General features: G+C 37.4%; 1 protein-coding gene across 2 annotated transcripts in view; it reads left to right on the forward strand.

The window, feature by feature from the left end:
* Nucleotides 1-602: 602 nt before the first annotated feature.
* Nucleotides 603-22,869, forward strand: part of TPD52L1 (TPD52 like 1) — a 199,922-nt gene continuing 177,655 nt past the window's right edge. For both annotated transcript variants that reach the window (XM_007484508.3, XM_056818724.1), the window contains exon 1: nt 603-942. In XM_007484508.3, coding sequence (XP_007484570.2) covers nt 924-942 — 19 coding nt within the window. In that variant the 5' untranslated portion in view covers nt 603-923. The remainder of the gene's footprint in view (nt 943-22,869) is intronic.

Genomic DNA, 22,869 nt, shown 5'->3' on the forward strand with positions numbered 1-22,869 from the left:
TTCTCTTCCTCCCTATCCCACTCATTAAGACAAGCAATGTGATAGCAATTATACATGTGAAATCATGCTAAACATAATTAATAATTAGTGGGTGTTTGATAGAATCAAAGGCATTCTAGGTTGTAAGAGAGGGCTCTTTCTAAATCATTCGTAGGTATTAGTAATTTATGGGGATGGTTTGCAAAGTATTTTGCCTACAATCCTATGAAGCCTATCATTCAATTTATTTCCATCCTTTAACTGAACTGAAGCTCCGAAAAATTAAATGACTTGACTACGATCAAGCTAGTAAATGAGTAGAGAGATAACTTCAATTCAGTTTCCCAGTCTCCAGTGTTCTGGCAAGCTGATCCCAGACTCACTCCAGTTCTGTGCCTCCCCTCCACCAGGAGCGCCCCAGATCCGACCCGGTGGCGCGGCATCGGAGAAGCAGAGCTGACTCACTCTGCAGCCCCTCCAGACTAGACATCGCAGGCACGGGTCTGGGCAGCCCAAGCTCGAGGCACTTTGTGACAGCGAGGGCGGCGCTCTTCGTGCGCTGTACACAGATGGCCGGTAGGTGGCGCCATTCGCTGAGCTTCCTCCGCGCGCTGGGTCAGGCTACGGTGGACGAGAGGGAAGTAGGTAACTAAGGAAGGGGCCGCCGGGGGCAGCAACAGCAGCCGCGGCAGTAGCGGCGGCGGTGCCACCCACCAGTCCCACCAGCACCACCACAAGTACCATCCCTGGCAGCTTCTCCACATCAACCTGGTGGCGTGCTGAGAGAAGGAAGGTCACGCGGAGGAGCCCGGCCAGCCTCTTCCCACCTTCAAACCACCCACCGCAGCCCCAGACACCTTTCGCCTCCCGCACGTCGCCAAGCACGTTAGACAGGGCTGCGACGGCTCCTGACTTCTTCCCGTGCTGAGCACGCGTACCCGGCCATGGAAAGGCAGGCACGTGGTGAGTGCTGGGCACCGGGCTGGCCCCGGGAGCTCCGCCCGAGGGCCCGGGGGCGGAGGGGAGAGGCGAGGACAGCAAGTCACTTTCAGCATCTTTCCTCAACTTTGCTGTTTTGGGAGGGGAACGGGGCTTTGATGTAGCCGTCTCTACAGCCCTGGCATACTGGCCGCTCCCTCGGTCCCCACCGAATCGGGGCTGCAGCGCCCTCCTCCTCTTTCTGGCCTGGCCCAGCTGGTGTCTGCTGAGGAGTTGGCGGGGCGAGGGCTTTTCCTCGGGAGAGACGCCCTCCAGAGCCACCTCCAAGGCCGGAGCGCCGTTGAAGCTTTAACAGGGAAACTGCACCGGGGAGCGCGAGACACGAGGCGGGCCTGATTGGGGAGAGGGGCAGGCGAGGCAGCTCTCCTTCGGGGCCACCGCTCCCGGAGTCCGACGTGCACATCGCTTAACTTGAGGATGCCAAATGGTGCGCCGCTGCTCTATTTATTAAGGGTTTTGTTGTGAATAAGGAGCTCTCCTCTCTTCCTTTATCCACCACCACGTAGGAAACTGCCAGAGAGGGTGATGCGACGCTCCTCCATCGGGTCCGGGAGGACAGCCCGCTCACGGTGAACATGCCCAGCAGAGAACCTTAGGCGTATGGCCCCGGCCCAATGCGCCCCCTCCCCCTTGCATGACTGGGAGGATGTTTCTCCTACGGGGTGATCAGGATTCCCTTTTTAACATTTTTGCCAGGATCTCCCCCTTCTCTTCATTTTTCTCCTCCTTCTCACTTCCACCCTCCCACTTGTTCCTTTGCTCCGTGCCTCTACCTCTTTTCTTCTCCCATCTCTTCTTTGCTTTTCCTCCTTTCCTCCCCATTGCCCTCCCTCTTCCCCATTCTTCCTTTCCTGGCATTCCTCTTCCCCTCCCCATTCGCTTTTCCTCTATTTTTCCATTTTCCTTTTCCTTCTTCCTCCTTTCGTCTCTCTCTCTCTCTCTCTCTCTCTCTCTCTCTCTCTCTCTCTCTCTCTCTCTCTCTCTCTCTCTCTTCTCTCTCTCTCTCTCTTCTCTCTCTCCTCTCCTCTCTCTCTCCTCTCTCTCTCTTCTCTCTCTCTCCTCTCTCTCCTCTCTCTCGTCTCTCTCTCTTCTCTCTCCTCTCTCTCTCTTCTCTCTCTCTTCTCTCTCTCTTCTCTCTCTCTCTCTCTCTCTCTCTCTCTCTCTCTCTCTCTCTCTCTCTCTCTCCTCTCTCTCTCTTCCTCTCTCTCTTCTCTCTCTCTCCTCTCTCTTCTCTCTCTCTCTCTCTCTCTCTTCTCTCTCTCTTCTCTCTCTCTCTCTCTCTCCTCTCTCTCTCACTCTCTCTCTCCTCTCTCTCTCTCTCTCTCTCTCTCCTCTCTTTACTCCTCACTTCCTCCCTTTCCCCTACCACTTTTCCATATCCTTTCCTCTTCGCTTTACTTCTCTTCCCTCCCTACCCTCATTAGCTCCCCCTCCCTCATTTTTCTTAGCCTCCCTCCTTTTGCCCCCCCTTTTCCTCCTTCTGCCTCCCCTTCCTTTTCCTTCCTCAGACCTCTCCCTCCCCCACTCCTACTTTACCCTTCATCTCTGCCCTTTCTCCCTCCTCCTCTCCCAACTCACACCGACTTCTTTTTCTTCCTCTTTCCCATCCCTATCCCCCATCCTCATTCTCCTCCATCCCCCAACCTTGGTTGTTGAAACGTTGAGATTGGGGGGAGGTGGGGTTTGCCTTGGGCAGAATCTGTGTTTGCTTTAGGAAGCTCTGGCCGTGGTCAGGATTCCTGGGAGGTGGCAGCAATGGAAAAGCAACTGATCCTGGTAGGAGAGAGGGAGAGACTGATGTGAATGAATTTGAGTGTCTGAGTCAGCCCCAGGAATTTCAGTATATTTATTTTTCATTTGAGTATGTTGAAGGGTAAAAAACAAATAAAAAATAACCGAATAACTCAGTACCTTCCTTATTGGTATTGTAGACTTTTTTTTTCCCACCAGGAAAATGAATCATCTGTCAGAATTTGAGTGGGACTAAGAATGAGAAAAATGGACCAATGAGAATGAATTAGAATTATCCCAACTTTCTTTGTTTTTCCTTGTTTCCTAGATCTGATCCCTGATACGCACTTTCTAATTATAATTTGCTCTGCATTCACTTATGTACCCCTATCCCCCTAAAGTTAGGGTTTGTATGACTTCATATTTATCTCTCTCCTGGGGCCAAGACCATTTGCCTTCAGCATATTTATTGGAATGTGAATTGGGGGATGAGATACAGTTCAAGGAAGCCTTTTGGGGTTGGCCAAAGTCTGGAACTGACCAGTGGGATAATGGAACAAGAAATCCCCATGACTTAAAAAAAAAAGTAACCACCTCCATTTCCTTATATTTCAAATAGAAAAAGTGTAGTGTAGAGTATTACCATTGTAAAATTAGGAGATCAGAATGGTTGGTCAGGTCAATGAACAGAAATTATTTGTATCTGTAATGGCAGGTAGGCAATCAGTTCATCAGTAAACATTTATTAACTGTTAGCAGTCTAGGTCTTATTTTCAACTATAGGGATACAAAGAAGCAGAAACAGTTCCTGCCCTCAATAAGCTTACTTTTCCAATAGGAGAGACAACAAATAAATAACCACATCAATATAGGATGTAACACTTGATCATAACCTTTAGGAAAAATCATCTTGGCAGGTGAGGGAGTGGAAGATGGATTGAAATGAGAGATTCGATGCAGGGAAACCAATTAGAAGACTTTTAGATAACTTGGGCAGATGGTATTGAAAGTCCTGAACTAAGTAAGAGGACTGTGAGTGGGGAGGAGAGTATATGAAAGATATTATGATGCTAAAAATGACAGATACAAGTCTGTTCTCAAACCATTAGAAATCATTTTAGTGACACCCAAGTTGGAGATGACTCTTTTTCATACCCTCTGTACTTTGATTGCATAATATAATCTGCAGGCTGCCTTCTCATATCACTATAGAAACTATATACACTTTTTCCTCTTTTTAAATTGTTTTCATGTATATTATAAAATTCTTTAGGTATTATAATGAATACACTTCTTTTAAAGGAGACAGAACTTTTCATTAAAAAAAAAAGATACATTTTCTGATCTTTTTTCAAACTTTTCTCATTTTTTGTTCAAAAAAAGCCCTTTTAAGCTTTTGCTTCCTGTCTATTCAAATTCATCATTGTCCTTTATAGTTTTAGTCCAACAAATTTTTCAGTGTACAAGGCACTGTACTGATGGTGCAAGCATATAACAAAAAGTCTTTCCCCTCAGTGAGCACATTATATTTTAATACTGCACTTAACAAAGATTGATGAGGCAGAAGGGTGCAAAAGAGGTGCAAATAATGACAAAATGAATATTTATATTAAAGCACAAAGTGCTAAGAACAAATTTGAGGAAAAGGGAAATTACTCTCACCTAAGGAGGTTAGGAAAGAGATGGCATATGAGCTGAAGATTGAGGGAAGCAAATCATTTCAAAGGGTAGAGATGAACAGGTAGTGAGTGAGTGAATGGGCTTGTAAAATGTAAATAAATGGTGTCAGGACAGTATAGAAAGTGAATGAGGTAGTCAGATTTGACTGGAACCTAATAGTGAATGATGGGGAATGGTGTGAATTAATCCTAGAAAGGTTAAGTTGGAGCATTGTGGTGAACCTTAAATCGTAGTTCTTTAGAAATTATATTTGTCCTAGTGGTAATATGAAAGTTCTTGAACCAGGAAGAGTGAGAATGGTCAGAGTTGTTTTTTGAAAAGTTGTTTTGACAGCTGTATGAAGGAGAGTTTTAATGGGGAAGAGACTGGGACCAAGAAAACCCAGAAGCCCTAAATTAGGAGGCTTGTATAATAGTCCAGGTAAGAAGAAATGGGAACTTGACTTGGATCGATGGCATTAGGAATGGAGATAAGGAGATAGAATTACCAGGATTTGACAAATGGATGTAGGGAGTTAAGAGTGTGAGTTTTAAAGATAAAACCTACATAGTATAAGGTTTAAAAAACAATTCATTTTAGATACAATTTAGTTTATGTGTCACTAATTTTCAACATTTATAATTTGTAAGAAATACTCATTTTATCTAATATTAAAGCAATGTATTTTTATAAAATTTTTTTTCAAAGAACAAGTTACCATCATCAGTAGGCTTTTCTAATAGAGGATGGTTTCCTTTTGCTGTAGTAGTGATCTTATATTTATATGGAGCTTTTATGTAAATTACTTTTATTTGATCTACATAGCAACCCTGAAAACTAGATATAGGGAAAGTATTATTATGTTCATTTGACAGATGAGAAAATAAACACAAAAAATTTAGTAATTTACTGAAGCTATAATGCAGCACTTGAAGGCATTTAATAAAGTCTAGATTTAAATTCTAATCTTTTGTTTTCAGACTCATTCTGTCAACTCCAAAGGATGTTTAACTTCCATTTTAAGATAATAGTAGCTGTTTCTTCTAGAAAACAAAAATTAATGACAACATTTGGAAAGTAGGGAGGAGCATGACATCCTCTGTGTCCAAATTACACTGAGGAATTGATGAAAGTGAACTGATGCATTGTCTAATATGCTGTACTTGTATACTTGGACTGGATAAGAAGGGTTCAAATTCTGATTTTTGACAATTACTAACTATGTGACTGTGGGCTAATCACCTAATCTCTTATAAGTTAAATCATCTACAAAATGGAGATAATGATACCTGTAATACCTTCTTTACAGGATGATGGTGAGGCACAAATGAAAAAAAGTAAGGTCTGCAAACCTTTAATTACTATATAAATCCTTATAATAGTAAAATTATATAAAATTTGCACGTGTATACATTTTGCAGTGCATATACTTTACATGTATTTAAGTATTTCTTGAGAGGACATTAAAATTCCAACAAAAATAAGGTCATACTTATCAAACTAATTCCTGAGATTATTGCTCCATTAAAATGAAATTCCATATTTCTGGTGGACATACTTGGGAATTGGCATACCTCTATTTTAGTCAAGTAGAAAATACTACCCTGATTCAGTTAACCAGAGTATGGTTTTGTGATTTACAATTTACTTTTGTTTATTTTTGCTACCATATCAAGTTATGTTGAATGTGGGTTAAAAATCTCTGAGAAATTCACCCCCCTTTAACTTTTGTTCTTTATCATAATTGTCATGAATTTTCTACAAAACTGGAAGGAAGCATGCTTATTTTGAAAATGAAAATAATATTTCATTTTTTCCATTGGTGAGAATGAGGATCTAGTTGAGACAAAGAATTCATTTATTTTTTAAATTTGGTTCATGAAATAGTAATCAGTGTTTGCTAGGAGGACTCAGGAAATATTCGCTGGTCTTGAAGTTAGAGGACCTAGTTGGAGTCCTAACTCAAAATGTTAGCTTTGTGACTATGAGCAAATAACATCTTTGAGCTACCCTTTTTTTGGCCTGTAAAGTAAGATAGTAACTACATTTAGAGGATTCTTGGAAAGGAAGCACTTCTTTAACCTTATTGTCTGTATTCTTAACTCCTAGCACAGTACCTTGCACAGAGTAGGCACTTAGGAAACATGCTTATAGATTTTTACATAAATGTGAACTGGACTTATTCTTCTACAAAACTTTCTCTCAAAGCCTCATTATGATGCAGAGTTGACCCAAAGTCAGTGATGGTAAACCTTTTAGAGATGGAGTGCCAGGCCCCACCCCCCACTCCACTACCTAGACTGAGTGCCATGCCCCACTTCCCCCTTACACCAGATAGGGGAGGAAGGAAGCACTTCCATTGGGCTGCTGGTAAGAGGGGTGGATGATGAGAGACAGACAGAGACAGAGGTCAGCCATGGTGGAGAGGTTGAGAGAGCAGCTTTGCCTGAGGCCCTCAGACTTTCTAGTAAGGAACTGGGGGGAGGGGAAGGCTTCAGGGTTCACCATATACATGACTATCAATGAGGCTTGCTAACTTCGAAGAGACCAAATCAAACAATAGTTACTTCAAAAGTTCCTACTATGTGCCAGGCACTATGTTAAGGGCTCCGTTCTTCAGTGCTGAGCTTTTGACTTCAAAAACTCTCAAAGACTTATCAGTCAAGTGGTCAGGGGAGTGATGATTTGTGTTAGTGGTGCAGGAATCCACAAAAATTGACAGCCACAATTCCTTAAAGTATTGCAAAATTATGAATGCATAAAAAACAGAACAGAACAAAACAAAAAAATTGTGTTCTTCCTTTCCCTGCCTAGAAATATTTGGCTTCCTAAAGCAGGACTAGACTCTGTCTAACCAACTTAGCAAATTCCTATGTATAAATTCCAGACTACTATACAGAGTATCTAGTATTGAGGCTTCTGTAGACTAGGAATAATCTTACTGTAATTATTGCTAGAAAATAATCAAGAAAGAGGGCCAAGATGGGGCTTAGTAGCTTTCCCTAGAAAATGACAAGTTATCCTACAGACTACATGGAAAAAAAAACCAACCCCAAATTCTTTTATTGAAACAAATCTAGCTGTTTTCTAGTTGATTTAGTTGAATTTAACAAAGGTCTGGTGACTGAAAGCTGTATCAAAGGAAGAGCTAAACTGCTCATATTATTATATATAGCCAGGAACATGACTATTGTTTAAGCTATGTTACTTGTACAAAAATCAGTCAGCCCTGGTTCTGCCACTTTCCCAGCTATGTGACTTTGATCAAGACACCTTACAACTCTAGTTCCAATTTTCTTTTTTTGTTTAAAAAGAAAAAGGAAGGTGATTATGTTGATTAGAAACAGTACAATGACTAATGATTTCAGAGGAATAATGATGAGATTTATATTACGTCCTTACAATAAGATGATGGAGTCAAGGTTCAGGATGAGACATACATTATTGGACATGCATAATGGTTGAATGTTTTACTTAAAAATGCATGTTTGCTAATAAGGCCTTTGTTTTTATTTTAAGTTGAGAAAAATGAAAAGAAAAAATGCTTGTTAATTAAAAAAAATAATTGAATGTGGTTAGATTAGATGATTTTTAAGACCTCTTCTATTTCAATGACATATAGCTTATAGAATTTTGCTTCTGTCATATACACTTTTCTATGAAGTGTGTCTGTGTTTGTGTATATATATATGTGTGGGGGCAGAGATATTTCAATAAAGCAAATTCAACCATAAAGCTCTTTGGGGGCAGGCAGTGTTTTGTTTTTGTCTTTGTATTCCCTATACTTAGCACAGTCCCTGGCATATAGCAGGAGCTTAATGAATACAGGCTGAATTGAATTTGGAGAACCTGAATTTTATAGATTCAAGTTCTTGATCATCAGTCCTATTGCATATTTCAAAAATTATGTACTACTTTGTTTTATAACATAAAGTGAATTTTCTTCCTTGATGGGTAAATTATGGGTCCCCCCCCATCATTACTTAAAAAAAAAAAAATATATATATATATATATATATTTTAAACCCTTACCTTCTGTCTTGGAGTCAATACTGTGTATTGGCTGAGGCCAGATTTGAACCTAGTCTCAGTCTCTAGGCCTGACTCTCAATCCACTGAACTACCCAGCTGCCCTCCCCCCTTTTTTTTTAACTTTTTTTTCTGGACAAGCTCTTTAAGAAGAAGCCTTATTGTGCTTCCACTATTTCATGCTAGCTAAAAACAGTCATTTTTGAGAAGGGAAAAAATGCTTCATATACTCCTGCTTAAAAAAAAAACAAATTCTGCAATTAATGAGCCCTGTAGAACATTGGAGATTATATTACATTGCTTTCTCCCTTTGATTAGATTCCTTCATGAATTCTCTGTTCAGCAGTCATATTCTGTGAGGGTTCTTCAAGAAACTTGCTAAGCAACAAAGCTAATTTCTGTTGCATCTGACAGGAAAAGTCACTGAAAGATAATACACAATACTGTACTGATATATATATCTATTTCTACCAAGTAGCATTTTATAGTAAATTATAGAACACTTTTTGAATGATTTTGACAGCAGAATTGTTCATATTTCCTTCCCATTGGGATTTGAGTTTGAAATCCTTCCCCCTAAAGGATTGGACAAACTGTAAAGAGGACATAAATATATATATATATATATATATGTATATATATACTTTGGCTTCAGTGGGCTCAAGTGATCAGAGTATAAAGGAGCAAATGTTACATTTTATTTTACTTTCTGGTCATTAAGAGCAGATTTAAAAATATTTATGTTTCATAGTTAAACTCAGGGCTATGTGGAATATAGGCAGTACCTATGCCTTATATTCTCCTATTTCTACCACCTATTCACCCCTACCCAGCCCCCATATAATTATGTGACCATCTCCAGCTTCCCTGAGAAGGAGCAATCAGCCTTCAGATCAGATGCCAGTTAACAGCCCCTAGGGGAGTTTCATGTCCTTTTCCTGCATAATTCCTGACATCCTGAGAATATAAGAATTTAAACTGTTTTTAGATGACTTCAGAGACCTATAAATATGTCTAGCACCTGGAGGCATGGGGATATAGCCAGGTATTGCAAAATAAGGCTCATTCACTATAATCCCTTTGCTTTGATTTTGCATTAATTCACTCATTAGATGACATGTTCATTAAGCATTTATGTTAGTTACCAAGCAAGCACTATGGTAGGTGTTAGTATAGTTAATGTTTAGATAAGATACAAAACTTTAGTAAGGAAGGATAAGACAAAAACACAGTTATAACATACCATATTACATGGTAAGTACATAAAAGAGCTGCAAAACAAATATTTTATAAGGTTGGTGGCAGGGAGAGGTCATTACTAAGGGGTAGAGTTCGGAAGGCTTCCTAGAAGGGGTGACATTTGAGTTGATCTTTAAAGATGAGTAATAATGTAACAGGTGAAGAAAAGGAAGGAAGGCTTTGTAGGTATAGGGAACAGGGAGCAAAGGCATGAAACTCTGGGAGAACTTAGCTAGTGTTTATGGATCAAAGAGCTGAAGGGAATAGGAAAGAATCTGTGATTTTATATATGAGTGTGTTTTCCTTGTATAATTGTAGGATGCAGCCTCTCCAACACTTAGTAGATTGTTTGATGAGTTTCTATAGTTAAAAAATTTTGTTACTTGGGATCAACCTTAGTTTCTTTTGATTTAACCAGAATAGACAGTCTTTTTTTAGATACATCTTGGTAAGACCCTACCAGAACTTGTTGTCTACACTGGCATATCTCCATGTCAAGAGGAAGCCTCAGAGTAGAACTTTAGTCAAGGTTGTTAATAGAAAAATAAATGTATAAATATACATACTGGATTTCAGGTTTATCATAGAACCTTATATTTGGGAGGGACCTCAGAGATCATCTTGTCTGACTCATCCCTCTCTAAAGTACAAATCCTTTCTATATCATTCTTAACCATTAGTTATATATATGACTTCTCAAATTCTACCAGGGAGAAGAAACTATCTCCTTCAGATGCTAACTTCAAATTTAAATAGGTTTAACTGTTAGGCTGCTTGCCTAGTAGAGTTGGAATCTGCTTCCAAATGTTACTGATGGTCCAAAGGATACTTTCTCTGTAGGAAGCAATGAAAAGGAATGTATGCCTTCTTTCAGGATCTTGGAAATTTCCCCCTATGTCTCCATGTTAGTGGTCATGTTGGAACTTAGTAGTCATAGTAGAGATCAGACAGGAAGATCAAGGATTATGTGCATATTCCTTGAGAAGGACTAACTGGAAAAATTATCCAACTTATATAAACTTTTCTGTATCATTGCAGTTTTGAAATCCTAATGTCATTCATAGTGCTCTGAAACTCTTCTAAATCAGTCTATACTGAGAGTCAGTTAAAGATGCATAAAGGTTGACTAGTAACTGCACATTATCAATCTGTTTCTATATTACTAGTTAGATAATTAATAGAGAAATGATAATTTCAAAAATAGACTGAATTAAAAGTTATTGTTAAAGCATCACAGAAGATAGGAGAACATTTTAATGAGTATGTGAATTGCCCAAAAGGAGGCCCATTGGACTGGTGAGAAGGGATAAATTTTAAAGTCTCTCACAGTGTGTAATGTTTATGAGGACAGAATTTTGATGTCAAAGGACTTAAATCCCCAAATAAAATCAGAACTCATTAAGAATTCCCCTCCCAGGATGTCCATTGATTGGGGAATGACTGAACAAATGGTGGTATCTGATGGCGATGAAATACTATTGTGCTGAAAGGAATGATGGAATTCCATGTGAACTGGAATGACCTCCAGGAATTGATGCAGAGTGAGAGGAGCAGAACCAGGAGAACATTGTACACAGAGACTGATACTCTGTGGTACAATTGAATGTAATGGACTTCTCTACTAGCAGCAATGCAATGATCCAGGACAATCCAGAGGAACTTGTGAGAAACTTGTTAGAAAAAACGCTATCCACATCCAGAGAACCATGGAAAAACTTCCTAAATAAATAAATCTTAAAAAAAAGATGACCTAGCTTAGGGACTATCCTGTGTAGTTCTGAGAAAATCACTATTAAAAAATGTCTCTCATTTGGCAACTTCATTGTATGGTTCCTAGACCTATTTCTTTGTTTCAGCAATGGTGCAAGGATTTAACATAGCAAGATACATATTCTTTGTGCGTGTTTATGTATATGTGTATGTATGTATGTTCACTTCTGAATTTCTACATATAGTTATTTAAGCCAGCCAATAAACATTTATTGAGTGCCTACTATGTGTGGGGACTATGCTAAACCCTGCCCTTATGAACTTTACAGTTTAAAGAGAGAAGACAACACATAAAAGAAAATTGATAGGGACAAGAGTACCGGGATACATGGTGAACAAATCTAGAGGACTGACAAGTTGGAAATGAAGATATGGAGTTTCTAAGAGAAACTCTCTGTCCTCCAGTCAGGGGACCTAAAGGGGCACTGGGCTCTGAAGAGGTGTGAGGCCCAGGGCTGATGAGATTGTGCAAGATCAAGAGGGCCTGGTGCATATTAGAAAAGTTTTAGAGGACTGCAGAAACTCCCAAGTGGAAAATGAAGAGGTGACTGGCCCAGGAGTCCTCCTTAAATGGTTATTTATATATTGTATTATATTTTTATGCTGAAATATCTTTACATAAATTTCATGACCCTTTGAATACTTGCAAGCTGCTAAAATCTTATAATTAGAGGCTAATTTTGGCACAGCTTGTCAAAAACCTCTCTACAAATTAAGCCATTAATTTTACAAAATAAAACTTAGGGAAAAAAAATCCCTCTGTATTAAGTCCCTGTCAGTTGGCCCATTTTGACTCTTTGATTTTCCCAGATGCTATAAGGTAAATTGATACTTTATCAATTTGGCCAGTTATTATTGATCTAGAGTAGGCAGTTGCCTATCAGCTGGTATTGCTTGTGATTCTGTTAAAGCAATTAGGGCCTAGTCAAAGGTTTGTTAGATGGAAACTGGCTGGAGACAACTTATAACAAAAACCTATTTATTTATATTGTTGAAAGGAGCAGGGAAAGGAAAGAATAAATATAGAATTAGGATAAATTCCCTAATATAAGAATACTAAACTATATCCCAGTACCCAAATCTGTCTCCCGAGAGACTGCTTCTTGCTTGATTCCTCAAGCCTTTTTAAAACTCCTTAACTAACTAAATATTTAATATCTAATTTTACTAACCTATACCTATTATCTTCTTATAAATATTAGAAGTCTCCTTCTTTCTCCAGCTAGAGATCAGTCCAGCTACTGCCAGGTTCCCAGCAGTTAGCTGTCTCCGGGGCCCTGCTGGCCTATTCCTCCTTTTTTTTTTTTTTAAACATCTGTCAAAGAGAAAACTCAGCCAAGCCAGTCTTTACAGATGATCTCCTCCACAAACTTTTTCCAAATCTCCAAGTGTCTTCCAAAACCAACTGTCAATCAACTTGTCCAGGATTTCTAGAGGAAAGATGCAACTGTTCACCCTTTTGAGTCTCAGACCTTCCCAGAGAATGTCCTTTCCTCCCCTCCCCCCACAAACCCCCTAGCCTCTTGGGAATTCTCTTAAGGAACCTCCAGGAAGATTCTAGCTGGCTTCTTATGGTAACCCTTTAACACTCTTTCTCTAGCCTATTCTTACATATCAGAAATCCCTAATAATCCATGTTACTTAATCACTCTTATAAATGCACAAGATATTGAATCAGGAGCAGAACTTTAGGAGGGCTGAAAATACCAATAAATATTTTCTAACATCCTGACTTTCAAAATAGGATCATTTCTGCATGAAGAAATTTAAGGAGAAAAGTGTTTACTTCTGATGAATCAAAAGAGACTGAAGGAGAAGGGAGCAGTAATTTATTAAGAGTCTACTATGTCCCAGGCATTGTGCTAAGTGTTATCTTTGATTGAAACTCAACAAGAAAGGAAATTATAATTCTGATAATTTTTATAAGTTATTTAAATCTCCAACCAGAGTTTTTCAGATAAATAATATGATACCTATCATTATTTTACATGGCTTGGAAGTTAGCTTGCTACCACATTCTTCTGCCTGCTCAAATACAGAGACCATAATTATTTATCAGGCATTCTATATGTCCAGACAGGGTCCCTCATTCAAGGATTACTGCCACCTTTTTGAACTACCTACTACCTTCTTAAAGTAGTGGAGCTATTTTGGGGATTATGACCTGAATATTTTAGATAGATTTATAGTCATATGAAATGAGGAAACTACTGATGTACCAGTTGTTTATCCCCAAGTGTGGAAAATTCAAATCTAATAACCTAACCAATGTAATCACCTATCCTCATTTTGATACTTCATTATTCTAAGTCTTTTAAAATTAGATCTCAGCTTTCAGTGATCTTGACTAATTGGAAGGAAGCATAATTTAAAATGGCCTTGATATTTATCTTTGCTGTGTAGTGTTATTAAATATGCATGTTTTGATGCCTGGAAATATTTTCAATAAATTATTGGTGAATATGAAGACGTAAATCAAAAGAAGGTGAAATTTTGTTGAGCTTTTTCAATCTTAGAAGTGATCTAGCAAGTAGAGAGAAACCAGAAAAGAAAATCAGAAGATATAGTACTTAGTACTTGAAAAGGTGTTTGGTTATACTTCTATCTTGAAAAAAACAATTCTCCTGACATCATTAATGACATAATGAAGAGACCGTCCTAAAATATTCAGTAGTAGCTTTCAAAACAAACCCTAAATCTGCACTTTAAATATAGTCATTTAACTCAAGCTTCTTCTATCTTTGGTATACCTCCTACCACAAAATTAAATTTAGCCTCATGATGTCAAGCAAAGATGAATAGATAGATGGTGTAGAAGGAAATCAGGTTATGAGGCAGGATGGTAGAACACCTAGAACATATGCAGAATTTTCTCCTGAAATAATTTTACTGCCTGAAATAAATGGCAACTTAAAAAATATTAAATCTTAAACAATTATAAATATCTGTTCCATTTGTTTTATCCTTTCTGAACTGATCTTCCTAAAATAATACATTGAGAAGAACTTTTTCCCCCCCAAATATACAGATTTCACCAGTTTAGGAAACATTGTGTACTTGTTCATCTGGCACTGCTCTAGATAGGATTCCTGACCTCCAAGAGGTTAAAATCCAGTAGTCAAGATGATGAGTACACATCTTGTAGTATAGTCATACTACATATAAAAATATCCAGTGCTCAAAAGAGGTACTTAGAAAGTACTTTGAGAGTTAATACTCTTGGAGTATTGTGTTCAGTTCTAGAAGACTCAGTTTTGGAAAGACATTGATAATATGGATTCACCAGCAATCTTTTAAAAAACAAAGCCCCACATCCAATACCCATATTGGGTGATAAATCATATGGTTTTCTTTTACATTTCTACTCCCTTAGTTCTTTCTCTAGATGTGAATAGCATTCCTTTTCATGAGTCCCTTGGGATTATCCTGGATCATTGTATTGCTATCAGTAGCAAAGTTGGTTACATGTGATCATCCCCCAGTGTTTCAGTCTCTGTGTACAATGTTCTCCTGGTTCTGCTCATTTCACTCTACATCAGTTCTTGGTGTTCTTCTTTCCAGCTCATATGGAAATCAAGCAGTTCATCACTCCTTGTAGCACAATGGTATTCCATCACCACCATATACCACAATTCCCCAAAGGACACTCCTCTATTTTCCAGTTGTTTTTTTTTTTGCCACCATTAAGAGAGAAGCTATAAATATTTTTGTACACACATTTTTTTTATCTCTTTGGGGTACAAATCCAGGAGTGGTATAGCTGGATCATAGGGCAGCCAATCTTTTAAAGCTCTTTGGACAAAGTTCCATATTACTTTCCAGAATGATTGGATCAATTCACAACTCTACTGGCAATGCATTAATGCCCCGATTTTAGCCACATCCCCCTCCAACATTGATACTTTTTCTTTACTGTAATATTGGCCAGTCTGCTAGGTGTGAGGTGGTACCTCAGGGTTGTTTTGTTTTGCATTTCTCTAATCAGGAGGGATGTAGAACACTTGTTTATGTGATTATTGATGGTTTTGATTTCTTAATCTGAAAATTATCTATTCATATCCTTTGACCATTTCTCAATTGGGGAATGACTTGATTTCGATTCGACTTAGTTCCTTATATATTTGGGAAATTAGACCTTTGTCAGAGAATTTTGTATAATTTTTTTCCTAGTTTGTTGCTTCCCTTCTAATTTTGGTTGCATTGGTTTTGTTTGTACAACTCCTTTTTAATTTAATGTAATAAAAATTATTAATTTTACATCTTGTAATGTTCTTTATCTCTTGCCTGGTCTTAAATTCCTTCCTTTCCCACAGATCTGACAGAAATACTATTCTATGTTCACCTAATTTATTTATGATTTCCCTCTTTATATTTTAAGTCATTTACCCATTTTGAATTTATCTTGGTATAGGGTGTGAGGTGTTGATCTAAATCTAATTTTCCCCTTACTGTTTTCCAATTTTCTCAGCAGTTTTTGTCAAATAGTGAGTTCTTGTTTGCTGATATCCTTTATCCCTAATCTATTCCATTGATCCCCCATTCTATCTCTTAGCCAGTACCATATTGTATTGATGATTACTGCTTTGTAGTACAGTTTAAGATCTGGTACTACTAGGCCTTCATCATTCACATTTTTTAATTATTTCCCTTGATATTCTTGACCTTTTGTTCTTCCAGATGAACTTTGTTCTAATCCTATAAAAATGTCTTACAGTAGTTTGACGGGTATGGCACTGAATAAATAAATTAGTTTAGGTATGATTGTCATTTTTATTATATTAGCTCATCCTACCCATGAGCAATTAATGTTTTTCCAATTGTTTAGATCTAGTTTTAATTGTGTGGAAAGTGTTTTGTAGTTGTGTTCATATCATTCCCGAGTTTGTCTTGGCCGATAAATTCCCAAATATTTTGACTAGAATGATTTTAAATGGAGTTTCTCTTTCTAACACTTGATATTGATTTTTGTTGGAAATATATAGAGATGCTGATGTTTTATGTGGGTTTATTTTGTATCCTGCAACTTTGCTAAAGTTATTAATTATTTGCACTGGCTTTTTAGTTAATTTTCCAGAATTATCTAGGTATACCATCATATCATCTGAAAAGAGTGATAGTTTAGTTTCCTCATTGCCTACTTTAATCCTATCAATTTTTTCTTCTCCAATTGTTATTGCTAGCATTTCTAGTATAATATTAAATAATAATGGTGATAATGGACACCCTTGCTTCATTCCTGCTCTTATTAGGAAGACTCCTAACTTATCCTCATTGAAGATGTTATTTGCTGATGGTTTAAAATAAATACTATGTATTATTTTTAGGAAAGTCACTTCTATTCCTATACTTTCTTATGTTTTAATTAGAAATGGATGATGTACTAAGGCTTTTTCTGCATCTATTGTAATAATCCTGTGGTTTCTATTAGTTTGGTTATTGATATAGTCAATTATATGAATAACATTCCTAATGTTAAAACAGTCTTGCATTTCTGTTATAAATCCCACATGGCCATAGTTCCTTGTAATAATTTTCTGTAACCTCTTTGCTATTATTTTATGTCAGGTTTTTTTTTTTTTGCATCTCTGTTCATTAAGGAGATTGGTCTATAGTTTTCTTTCTCTGTTTTTGGTCTTCCTGGATTGGGAATCTATACCATATTTTCTATTCCTCCCTCCCCTCCCTCGATCCCTCCCATAGTTGACGTGCAATTACACTGGGTATTACAATGTGTCCTTGATCAGAACCCATTTCCATGTTGTTGGTATTTGCACTAGGATGTTCATTTAGAGTCTACATCCCCAACCATATCCCTTCAATCCATGTATTTAAGCAGTTGTTTTTCTTTGGTGTTCTTACTCCCACAGTTTTCCCTCTGAATGTGGATAGTGTTTTTTCTCCTATATCCCTCTGGGTTGTTTAGGCTCACTGCATTACCACTAATGGAGAAGTCCATTGCTTTCAACTGTACCACAGTGTATCAGTCTCTGTGTACATTGTTCTCCTGGTTCTGCTCCTTTTGCTCTGCATCACTTCCTGGAGGTTGTTCCAGTTCCCATGGAATTCCTCCAGTTCATTATTCCTTTGAGCACAATAGTATTCCATCACCAACATATATGACAATTTGTTCAGCCATTCCCCAATTGAAGGGCATCCCCTCATTTTCCAATTTTTTGCCACCACAAAGAGTGCAGCTATGAATATTCTTGTACATGTATTTTATTATCTCTTTGGGGCACAAAACCAGCAGTGCTATGGCTGGATCAAAAGGCAGACAGTCTTTTAGCGCCCTTTGGGCATAGTTCCAAATTGCCCTCCAGAATGGTTGGATCAATTCACAACTCTACCAGCAATGAATTAATGTCCTTACTTTGCCACATTCCCTCCAGCATTCATTACTTTCCGTTGCTGTCATGTTAGCCGATCTGCTAGTTGTGAGGTGATACCTCAGAGTTGTTTTGATTTGCATCTTTCTGATTATAAGAGATTTATAACACTTTTCCATGTACTTATTAATGGTTTTGATTTCTTTGACTGAAAATTGCCTATTCATGTCCCTTGCCCATTTATCAATTGGAGAATGGCTTGATTTTTTGTACAATTAATTTAGCTCTTGATTTAGCTCTATTTGAATTGTCTCTTTTTGGCTTCTTGTAAAATTTTCTCCTTAGCTTGGAAGCTCTTGAATTTGGCCATTACATTCCTGGGAGTTGTCTTTTGAGGATTTAGTGTAGAGGGTGTTCTATGAACTCCTTCAATGTCTATTTTGCCCCCTTGTTCAAGAACATCAGGGAAGTTTTCTTGGATGATTTCTTGTATGATGTCAAGATTTCTGTTTATTTCTGAGTTTTCAGGTAGACCAATGATTCTCAAATTGTCTCCCTTGGTTTTCCTGATCTGTCACCTTGTCAGTGAGATATTTTATGTTTTCTTCTATTTTGTCAGTCATTTGACTTTGCTTTATTAATTCTTGCTGTTTTGCAAGATCATTGTGTTCCAGTTGCCTAATTCTGGTCTTTAAAGATTGGTTTTCCTTTTCATTTTGATCTATCCTGCTGTTTGTGACTTCTAGCTGTTTCTCCAATTGGGAGTTCTTGTCCTTTAAACTATTGTTTTCTCTTTGAATTATTTCCCACTTTTCTTGCCAGAAGGCTTCCATCTTTTTGATAAGTTCCAATTTGAATTCTTCTAATGCTTGTGGACAATTTCCATTTTTTGGGGGGGAAAGTTTTGACTTTGTTTGAATTTCCTCCTCTATTTCCTCTGTAGCCTGGGTTTTCCCTCTGTAAAAATTTCCAGGGTCAATGCCTTCTTCCTGTTTTTCTTGGAGGGTGTTTGTTGGTCCTGGGCATAATTAGCCATCACTGAGGTGGGTTTTCCTTCCCTTTTTAGTCAGAAATCTGAGTGAGATGGCCAGGATCTCTGTTTATGGAGTTAAGGAGCAAGGTTTTTGCCTGAGGCAAGCTCTCAAATCTCTGCAGCTTCCCCTGTTCACAAGAGGGCCAATGATCTGCGCTCCCCAGCTTGCCGTGGTTTCAGGTGTAACTGCTCTCAGGGGTAGGTCCTCGGTGGTCCTGGTCAACTCCCAAGGACCTACAGGTGTCCCTTGCTCACTTTAGAGGTACCCCTTGCTCATTCACTGATTCTGGCGCGTGCTGGCCCTGACTCTGACTCCGTAGGTAGATCGGCTCACGTTGGGATGGGAGCTTTTTCACCCTCTTATTGTGTGGAAATGCCCAAATCCCACATACCTTCAATGCTATGCCCTAACGTTCTTCTGAAAATGGTTTTTGTGTTCTTTTGAGGTAGTCTATTTCGGTGGGTACTGGGGAGAGGAAGTGTCCTGTGTCTAGACTGCCGCCATGCTTACCTGGAAGTCTTGGGATTAGTTGCTTTTTAAATGTTTGATAGAATTCACTTGTGAACTCTTCTGGCCCTGGGGATTTTTTCTTAGGGAATTCCATTATGGCTTGTTCAAATTCTTTTACTGAGATAGGATTAGTTAAGTATTCTATTTCCTCTTTTGTTAACCTAGGCAATTTATATTCTTGTAAACATTCATCCATTTCACCTAGATTGTCATTTTTATTGCCATAGAATTGGACCAAATAGCTCTTAATAATTACATTTAATTTCTTCTTCGTTAGAGATGATATTGCCCTTTTCATTTTTGATACTGTTAATTTGACTCTCTTTCTTTTTATTAGATTAATCTGGACTTTTGCTATTTCATTTGTTTTTTCAAAGTACCAGCTTCTAGTCTTATTATTACTTTCAATTTTATTAATTTCTCCTTTAATTTTTGGGGTTTACAATTTATTTTTTATCTGGGGATTTTTAATTTATTCTCTTTCTAACTTTTTAAATTGCACACCTAATTCATTGATCTCTTCTCTCTCTATTTTATTGATATAGGCATTCAGGTATATAAATTTTCCCCTGAGTAGCCTTTTGGCTGTATCCCATAGATTTTGACATGTCATCTCCTCAAATTAGTATTTTGTTTCATATATCATATATCAGTTTCTATGATTTATTCTTTGATCCACCAGTTTGGAAGAATTAGATTATTTAGTTTACAATTAATTTTAAATTTGGCCCTACATGAATACTAATTATTTATAATTTTTATCTTGTGATCTGAGAAGGTTACATTTATTATTTCTGCTTTTCTACATACGTTTGTGATGTTTTAATACCCTAGTACATCACTGATCTTTATATATACATATACACATATATATCTCTATCTATCTATCTATCTATCTCTCTATCTATCTATCTATCTATCTATCTATCTATCTATCTACCATGTGCCGCTGAAAAGAAGATGTATTTTTTTCCATATTTTCTCCAGATATCTGTTAATTCTAATTTTTCTAACATTTCATTCACTTCCCTTCTTATTTATTTTTAGGTTCATTTTGTCTAGTTCTCTTAGGGGAAGGTTGAGGCCCCCACTAATATAGTTTTACTATTTCCTCCTTGAGATCCTTTAGTTTCCCCTTTAAAAATCTGGATGCAACACCATTTGTTGCAGAAATATTTAGTATTAATGCTATTTCATTGATTATTATATTTTTTAGCAAAATGTAATTTCCTTCCTTGTCTCTCTTAATTAGATCAGTTTTTACTTTAGCTTTGTCTGATATCATGATTGCTACTTGTGCTTTTTAACTTTAGATGATGCATAATAAATTCTGTCCCAGCTTTTTAGTGTTAATCTCTGTGTGTCACCCTGCCTTCAATGTGTTTCTTGTAAACAGCATATAGTAGGATTCTGGTTTTTAGTTCTCCCTACTATCCACTTCCATTTTATGGGTAAGTTCATTGCATTCACTTTCACAGTTATGATTACAGTGTATTGCCCTCCATCTTATTTTCCCTTTTTGATCCTGTTTTATTCCCTTTTACTCTGTTCTTCCAAATCATTGTTTTGCATTTTATCACACTTCCCTAATTCCCTCTCCCTCCAATTACCTTCCCCTTCCCATGTCTTATTCCCCTTCTTCCCTGTGTGGTAAGATAGAATTTTCTATCTCAGTGAGTGTATTTGTTTTTCTCTCTCTGAGCCAGTTACGATGACAATAAATTTTAATTAATGCCTATCACCACTCTGATCTTTCGCTCCCTATGATGATTTTTTATACCTCCTTGTTATATGATTTACTCTATTCTATCTCTCCTTTCCCCTTTCTCTTGGTGCACTCCTTGTTTACACCTTTGAGTTTCTTTTTTACATATCATATCATAATCAGCTTACTTCCTCACCTTCTAAGTATATTACTTCAATCTACTCTAGTAAAGAATAATGTTTGAGAATTACAGACATTCTCTTGCCATGTAGAAATATAAACAATTTAATTTTAAAGTGTCCGCTAAATTTTCTTTTCCTTATTTACCATTTTAGGCTTTTCTTGGGTCTTGTGTTTGGACTTCAGATTTTTTTGTTTAGGTCTGGCTTATTCCTCGGTAATGCTTGGGAAGCTTCTTCTATCTTATTGAATGTCCTTTTTTCTTCTGAAAGAATATATTCAGTGCTTCTGGATAGGTGACTCTGGGATGTATACCTAGATATTTTGCCTTCCTGAATATCGTATTCCATACCTCCCAAACTTTTAATGTGGAAGCCGCTAAGACTTGTGTGATCCTGATTGTGACTCCATGGTATTTTAATTTATCCTTTCTGACTGTTTGCAGCATTCTTTCCTTGGCCTGGGGGCTCTTGAATTTGGCTGTTATATTTCTGGATGTTGTCATTTAGGGATTTCTTTCTCGAGGTATTCTGTGGATTCTTTTAATTTCTATTTTATTTTCTTGTTTGAGAATATCTGGGCAGTCTTCTTTGATAATTTCTTATTATGAGGTCTAGGCTTTTTTATCATACATTTTGCCATAGGGATATTTAGGAAGGGGGGAAGGGTTTATACAAAGTGGAAAATCACAATTTAATAAAATGAGTTTATTAACAGAGAAGGAAATGATGGGAAAGGAATAAGGGGAAAGGTTTGCATCTATTTGCCCCAAGATATTCAACCCACTATAATTTATTTCTAAGCTTAATCCTTTTCTAAACTAAACCAAAGATTACTAAGGATTACTAAAGATAAGTCCCAACAGAGAGCCCAAATTCTCACTTAGAGTCCTTTGGTGGGTCAGGTAGCAGGTTATAATGTTATAATGTCCTTAGATGATCCAGGCAAGGTAGAGATTCTTTTCTCCAGTCAATCTGTCCACCTGGATGACTGGAGATTTCTTCTCCACTTCTTCTAGTTGATCCTCACAGGTAGGCTACTTGATAGATGGTTTGTCCAGGGGAGTCTCAGATCCACAGCTTCAATCTTTACCTCCAGCTTCAGACTGACTGTTAGAAACCTCCTCCTTCAACAGCTTAGAACTTTGACCCAGCCAGCTCTTGGAGAATTCTAGGCTGTCACTCAAACTCTTGCTATAGTCCTCCCTTTGCACAAAGCTGAAATCGTGTTGAAAGCACTATTTTGGTATTTGGGCACTAACTAATTTATTTACACATTAAACTAAAATATCTACACAAAGTAACAATCAACCTACACTCAACAATCTTAAACTATCTAATACTATCCTATTCTAGGGATTTAATCAGGGAAAGGAAAAAAAGGGAAATTAAATAATGTACAATTACAAATTTTAAACACAGATTAAACATGCAAACAAGCAAATAACATCAAAAGCAAAAGATAAACTTAACATGCATGCAAAACTCATTAAACTCATAGATTCTACTCTTATCAACTAATATAAAACATTCTATTACTATTGTAATGCCTTGTATTACATGTAATATTACAATGTAATAACTGCAAACTTAGATAAAATTTTTTGAAAATTACAATATTGCATGTTTTACCCAGAAAATCAAACCAAAACATTAAACTCACTTATGCAAAATACGTGTAACACTAGATAAAATTAAACATAAGTGAT

This window comes from Monodelphis domestica, chromosome 2 (assembly GCF_027887165.1).
Source record: "Monodelphis domestica isolate mMonDom1 chromosome 2, mMonDom1.pri, whole genome shotgun sequence".
NCBI lineage: Eukaryota > Metazoa > Chordata > Mammalia > Didelphimorphia > Didelphidae > Monodelphis > Monodelphis domestica.